The 7,293-nt window shown below is 58.1% G+C and overlaps 1 protein-coding gene across 1 annotated transcript in view; it reads left to right on the forward strand.

Annotated features, from left to right (window-relative positions):
* The first annotated feature begins 1,499 nt into the window (after positions 1 to 1,499).
* Positions 1,500 to 7,293, forward strand: part of LOC103071891 (classical arabinogalactan protein 9-like) — a 16,125-nt gene continuing 10,331 nt past the window's right edge. Inside the window, exons 1-3 of the mRNA XM_007467087.1 lie at positions 1,500 to 1,681; positions 5,876 to 6,004; positions 6,252 to 6,307. Coding sequence (XP_007467149.1) covers positions 1,500 to 1,681; positions 5,876 to 6,004; positions 6,252 to 6,307 — 367 coding nt within the window. The remainder of the gene's footprint in view (positions 1,682 to 5,875; positions 6,005 to 6,251; positions 6,308 to 7,293) is intronic.

The following is a 7,293-nucleotide window of genomic DNA, read 5'->3' on the forward strand; positions in this document are numbered from 1 at the left end:
GGTATTTTGACAGTTACTGCCATGATAAAATCATAACTAGAGGTATTACCTGTACCCTGATTTTATACAAACTAATCTAAAATAGTTCATTAGTAGTGACTATAATTTACTGTTCTAAAAGAGTTGAAACCTCCCACAGCCTCACAGGCATAAACAGGTATCAATTTTACTTCAGAAACTGTTCTATTTTATTTGATTTAATGTGATTAGTCTTGAAATCAAATTCTAATTTTTATAAAATTTTAATCATCCTCACTTAACCATGACCCCCAAAATATTTAACATATAATCAGAAGTTATTAAAAATAAAAGAACTGATAAGACTTTGTCTTAAATTTATATCTAAGAGTACATTTTGGTATCATGGAATATCCTTGTATCTGTAATTCAATTTCTTCTACTTTGAGCAAAGTATATTTATTATTATAAATTAAAGCAGATTAGAGCAACTTTATAACATTTTTATAAAATTATCTATAGGAAAGGTTGGTATTTAAGACAAATTTTTAAAATTTATAATATAGCACTATCCATATTCACTGTAATAAGATACTATAAATATAACTTTTATTTTTTCAACTATGTTCTTTTTGAGTTATACTTTCTCTCATAAATACCTCCAAATAAATAACAAATTGTGGTTAATGAGCTTTTCCTAACAACTATAACTCTTCATATTCCTACCATGTGGTTTTATTATTAATTTATAATTATATAGTTATAATTTATAATTAAAATATTAATTTCTGTATTTTTATGGAGAAAAGTCTTAAAGGCAATCTCACGGGCCACCACCTCTGCTCAGGACGAACAAAGCCCATCCTGCACTGCGGGCCAGCTTCCCTCCTCTGCATCCTTCCGGTGGCTCGTTGCCTTGTCTGCCCTGGCCTTCCTGGGTTAGATGGATGGGGCCCAGGGTGGGGGCTGGCACTGGGGCGGCCGCCAGTCATGGGGAGAGGCGTGTGAGGGCCGTGCTGGGGCCCCGGGCCAGTTCAGGATTCCAGGCATCTCTAGGGGGGGAAGGAGGCTTTGCTCCCCTCCCCCCAAGAAAGTCATTTGCATCTGTTGAAAAATTCCTCCAGCGCTTGGGAGGAGGGGTCCAGGCCGTCAGTGGCTGAGGGCTGATCGCAGTGGTTTCTCCGGTGTCCCGAACGCAGGGGCTCAGGAGCTGTGACAGCTGGGCCGGCGCAGCCTCTCAGCTCCCCTGAGCAGGGCGCCCACCTGCTTGGTCTCTCTTGCTGGCTGAGCCTCATTCCCAGGGCCTGGTTCTGTCTCCTTCCTCCTTCGCCTCCTTGTTTCCCAAACCCAGGAAGGCCTTTAACCAATTTCAGAGGGAAAACTTAGTCGTGTGGAAATCCACCTCAACTTCCTCGAGAAACCAAAACCCCACCCTGAACCCTTCAGGCAGTCACGCCCCCATCCTTACAAAGCGCCCAGGAGATGCTGCTGGTCCCGGTCATGGTCACCGCCCTTCCAGGCCCCCTGTGCAGTCTCCAAGCATGGGCCCTCCCCGTCCGTCCTTCGCAGCCAACAGCCTGCAGACCCCACAGAGACGTCTGCAGCCAGCGGGGGATGGGCGCAGCCTCCCGGGGTCGGGCCCTAGGAGACAACTGCCTCGTGAATCCCCAAGCCCCGAAAGGATCCTGGACTTGGGGTCCCGAGACCTGGCTGGGGGACTTGGGTGCCCTGCACCCTCCCATCAGGGGGCCCACATAGACCCAGGATGGCTGAAGGGGGGTGTCTGGGACACTCTTCTCTCCCTGGGGTTCCCCGACAGCTCCCCGCAGCAGGCAGGTCCTGGCCGTGGTGGTCGGGCGGGCAGTTCCGTCTTGTCCTCACAGCCCCTGAGGGGCCGGTTCTGACCACCCCCATTTCCTGGAGGAGCCCAAGGCTGTGACTGCAGCACAGCTCCCCGCCCTGCATCCCGTGGTCGGCATGGACCCCAAACCCTTTCCCCTGCAGCAGAGGGAGAGGACTGTGGGTAGCAACTGGGGTTCCCAGAGCATCAAAACCCAGCCTGCTTCCCTCCCAAGTGGAGAGGGGGCGTGGCCTCTCCCCCGCTCTGATCAAAGTGGCTCGGAGGCTGCGGAAGGGGGTTTGCTCCTATTCCTCCCAAACTTTCCTGAAAGGGGGTTGAGATAGCCTCTAATTACAGAGCAGAGGGGTGCGGGGAGGATGCACCAAGGAGCACCCTGCCCAGGGAGGCAGGGGGCCCAGGGGTGGGAGGACAGCGGCGCCCGGAGGGACCCTGGGAGAGCAGGGGTCCTGGGAGGTGGAGTCCGGGGAGGGGTCCTGGCGTCTCTGCCTCTGGCTCTCTCCTTGCTTCTCCAGGCCTAGCCTCCACCTTCCCGTCTTCCTGTCTCTCCCCACCTGCCGTGCAGGAGTCTCAGGTGTGCCGCTGAGCCGGGTGGCCCAGGGTCACTGTGGGCCCAGGGTGGGGCTGGCTGGACCGCCCCTGTCGCCTGCCTGTCCTGGTGCTGGCTGACCAGCTGCCCCCGCAGCCCCTGGCAGGGAGGGGGGTGATGTTCCGACTGCCTCCCATCTCCCAAGGTCCAGAGGGGTTCAATAGGCCCAGACGCCCCTGAGCCCGGGCCACGTCGCTCCTTCCTGCCACCCTGCCACCTTAGCCAGAACTTGCAAGTCGATTATTTCTGATTCCAGGCAAAGACAGGGTAGATGACCACTGACCTGAGAGATTCTGGGTTCTCTTTATTTTGTCTTTAGACACGTCAGGGGTTAGCATCCCCTGCTTCACAGGAGGGAACCCCAGGTAGAGCCCCCTGAATGACATGGCACCAGAAGCTCCAGGGCCAGCCGTGGATGTAGAGGGGACCCCTGCCCTGTGCCTGGCACTGCGCGCCGGCCACCTTCCACGTCCTGACGGGACTTGTGCGCCGGGGGACTTTCCTGGGGGGAGTGGATTCACACCCAGACTGGATCCCCAGCCCGTACCCCTGTGGGGATGGGGGGCTGCTGCGGCCGCCGTTTTGGCAGGAGCTGGTAGGAGGTAGCGAGGTCTCCCGACTCCTCCCTGAGGGAGGCCTAGATCTGGGGGTCCAGCTGCTGCTCCGTCCCCACCTCCCCTGTCCCCGGGGAGGCCCATGTTCCTGCCTCTCCCTGACCCTGGATTGCTGTGTGACTCTGGGCCCCTGCCTCCCCTCTCTGGGCCTGTTTCCCTTCTCTCATCCAGATTGGATTTCACGAGCCCCAGGCCCTTCAGGCCCAGACACTGTGTAACTTAGGCTGCCCAGGGCCACCAGAGGCTGTCCCCACTCTCCGGGGGACCTGGGCTCCTGCTGGGCCCGCAGCTGGCCTGGCCCCCTTGTCCGCAGCAGGAACATCCATCATGCCTCCATGAGAGATTATCTGTCCCTCTTTCTCCCACCCTTGTGCTGTTTCGGCTGCGGAATAACGTCTATCACTTCACACTACATGACACCCTCCCTTCCTCCTTCCTTCCCTCCTTCCCTCCCGCCACCGCCAGCAGATACCAGAAGATTTTCTTGGGCTGTTTTCATGATTTTAATTTTCCATTCCCCATCTCCTCTCTTCCCCCTTATTACATTTTGGGCTCTTTTTGGGCTTCTGGAATGAGCCTACATTTTCCCGGTGATACTTTTTAATAAAAGCCATCATTTATGATTATTTTAGTCCCCCACAAACTGTCAGCCTCCTCATTTGATTTCCTATCAACGTGGTGTCCTGCCTGCTTTGTCACCATGCAGATGGGCATGTGTGCGCACCCTTTCAGCCTCGGGATTTGCTCCAGAGACTCAGGCCTCCCTTGGCCTTGGGACCCTCCTATCCATCTGCCCTGTCCTGTCTCAGCCCAGCCCTGCCGCCCTCCGCTCTCAACGGCCCCTGGTCTCCTGAGTCTTCTGTTTTCCTGCAGGTGAGTATCACCTGCACACATTTCTCAGCTCCGTGTATTAGAAGGGATTGAGGTCACAGAGAGGCGGGGCTGCTGGCGGAGTCTTCCCCGCTCCTAACGGCTCAGGATCGCCAAAGACGGTGGTTTTCCAAAAAGATCCGTGTCTACCCTGCAGGCATAACCCAGTGAGATAGGGGCTGACCCATCGTGCCCTCCAGCATAACCTGGGATGGGGGCCCTTCCTCTGAGACTCGGTTCTCCCTTTAAAATACAGACACACGTGGAGCTGTGGATCATTCATTCATTGGATATATACAAATTGAGGGCCTACTAAGTGCGGGAAGAATCACACACCTGTCCTAGGGTAGGAACCAGCTCAGGTGTCACCCTCCTGCATACCAGAGCCCCCACCCACACTTGTACACTCACAGAATGGAGCCCTGGACTGCCTCATGGTTTTGCTGTGTGACCTCGGGCGAGTTACTGACCCTCTCTGAGCCGTCCTCGCTTTCCTTCTCTGGGCTCCCTCCACCCCTGACATTAGTCTTGTCCTCATCAGCCCCCAGGGGCTCCTGTTTCCAGCAGCTGCAGCCTCTTCCCAGCTCCTTCTGGCTGCTTGCCAATTACCCGGAGGAGCCAGACCAAGCCCACGTCCATGGCAGGGAGAGGCCATGTGGCCCTCTCACCCTGGCCAGGCCCTCGCTGGCCCCTGCTCCTTGTCAACCTTTGGAGAGGGGTCCCTGCTGGGCCTGCTGGTGGATGGCCTGCAAGGCCCAGGGCCACGGTCCAGGTTCTGGCCCCAGGGTGGCCAGACAAGTGAGTAATGGATTCTCCCTCCCAGCCCGGCTTCTCCCTTATCAGTGGTAGGAGATTGCTATGAATATTCATAGGACTCATGAATACTCACGCTCCTCTCCACCCCCTTGCCCTTGAGCACCTCCAGAGCTTTCCAGGCTCCCTGCACCCTCGACCCCTGCCCGAGGGGGCTTTACCTCCACTGCAGTGAGGCTGGCAGGAGACCCCGGGCGGGAAAGACCCCTGGCCTGGGTTCCTGTCTCCACTCTGACCCCATTCTGCATGGAAGGGCTGGCTTCCCCTGGGCCTCAGTTTCCCTTCTGACCTCCATGGGCACCGAGGGTCCGGCCAGGCTGACTGCCCCTGGGACAAACACGTCCTCTGATTCCACTTTCTGGGCGGGTGCTCCATTGTGTGGGGACAAAGCTGGGGGCTTGGGTTCCCTGGGGGTGAGCCAGGCAGACTTTGGGTTACCCAGGTGGGTAACGAGAGACACCTGGGGTCCGATGTCATGGGCCCGCGGCCAGGGCCTGCTCAGCTAGCTGTCCCTTGGGACCGGGGAGACACAGGTGGGTGGGTGCACTCACCAGGAGGGGTGGGGTCAGCTGACAGGACAGCAAACGCAAAGAGCTGCTGAGCAGGCAGAGATCCTCTGCTGTGGTCTGTGTCCAATACCCACGTCCGCAGGGGAGACCGGAGTGTTTACCTCTAAGATGAGGTCCATCTTGAGAGATTCACTCTCACAATGCAGTAGAGACACCGGAGGGAAATAGGGGACGAGGGGCAGAGATACGGAGAATTCGGATCTGGAAGCTGCGGAGGGGGTGGGGAAGGGGGCGGGAAGACCTTCGAGGTCAGGGTCAGGGTGAGCTGGGGCTTCCCTCTGCCTGGAGGGAGTCAGGCTCCACTGCTCTGGCTGCGTGACCTTGGGCAGGCCGCCTGGCTCTGCGTCTCAGTGTTCCTCTCTGTGCGTATTCAAGGCCAGCTCCCCTTGCCCTGCGTGGGAGGGCCCCACCCTGGGGCATTTGGCCACTTGTCCAGAGGGGAGCCAGCTTGGGGAGCTGTGACACACCGCAGAGTCCAAAGCTTTGGGGTTCCAAGAGGGCAAACCCTGCCCCTGCGTCTGCCCAGGCTCCCTGCCGCCCCAGACCTCTGGGGGCGCTTCCTTTCCCGAACCTCCGCCCATGCTGAACCCCGATTTCCCTGCAGCTCCCTCTTTGCTTGCCTGACGCTCACTGGGCTGCAAGCCGTGGGCATCCAGGGTGCCCAGCCCCGTCTCCTGCTGGTGGACTCCCCCAGGGCAAGGAGTAGCTCCTGGCCTGCAGGCCTTTTCCAGGGGTGAGGGTCTCTGGCAGGAGCACAGGGGTGGCCAGCTTGTCAAGGAGAGTAAGCCCTGACCAGCACGTTCCAAGTGTTCCAAGACACAAGGCCCCTTCTGTCCACTGGTCACCAGCTAGACTCCACGGACAGCGGCCTCCTTTGCACGTGAGCAAATGAAAGGCTGGGGGGGGACCTGATCCCTGATCCCTGTGCTTCCCACACACACTCTGACCCCTGTCCTGGGGCCCTGCCCTGCTCCCCGCAGCCTGGAGTGGAGGCTCGGAGCGGTCCGGCGCTCGCCCAAGGTCGTGCAGGGAGCAGGTGAGGCCAGGCCCCCCCCCACGCGCAGTCTGCACCCCATCCCACCTTCCCGGGTGGAGGACAGACGGCGGACCCCTGCCCATGGGTCTCACTCAGGCTGACCCCGCGTGAGTTCCTTCACCGAGACCCAGCCTTCTCCATGCTGTTTGCCTAAATTTATTCAACCCCGTCTTCCCACGGGAGCCCCATGGCCACTGTCAACATCTGTGGGGACACAGCCGAGGAATGCCTAATGAGGGCTCGGCGTTGCCCCGCCATGGAGCACAGGCTGGGACAGATGGTCCATCATTACTCATTTTTATTAATTACTAACTCCGCATGCCACGACTGGCCAGCCAGCTCCAAGCTCCTCGGAGGTGCCACGGGCCCAGCTATTCTGGAAGGAAGAAACGGCCCTTCATTTAGATCAACGTGCCTCCCGGCCTCCTTTGAGCCACAGACATTTCTGGCTCGTGCGGTCCCTGGGGTGCTGGGCCGGGCGTGGAGCAGCGGGCGTGCAGCTGCCACCTGCCTGAGGGGACTGGGAGAGGGGCCTGCACAGGACAGGAACAGGGGGCCCCTGGGGACCCTGGCCCGGGGCTCGGGCAGGCAATGAGGCTCCAGGACCCCCAGAAGCCAGCTCTGGGCTGCAGCTGCCTCCTGAGCCCTCTCCCTGTTGGCCTCTAGCCTGCGGGGCATAACCTGCCTCAGAAGGAGCCTGTCTTCCATCTCTGCCCTGCTGGCCTCCTAAGGGCCTTGGGGCCCGCAGACCCCTGGTGCCGGGGAAGCTTGTGCTCTGGGTGTTGGTCTGGTTGGAGCTCCACAGCCACCTGCAGATGCTCCAGACCCCAGCTTGATCCCTCCCGGGGGCTCCCTGAGCCTCTGGGGTCCCATAGCCTTGGGTCCCAGCCCAGCATTGCCTCTGACTTGCAGGGATGCAGGGTAAATCCCCCCATCCCTGGACTTAGCCCCAACTGCAAGATGGGGGCACGTCCTCCTTGAATGCC

This window comes from Lipotes vexillifer, unplaced genomic scaffold (genome assembly GCF_000442215.2).
Source record: "Lipotes vexillifer unplaced genomic scaffold, Lipotes_vexillifer_v1.1 scaffold1701, whole genome shotgun sequence".
NCBI lineage: Eukaryota > Metazoa > Chordata > Mammalia > Artiodactyla > Lipotidae > Lipotes > Lipotes vexillifer.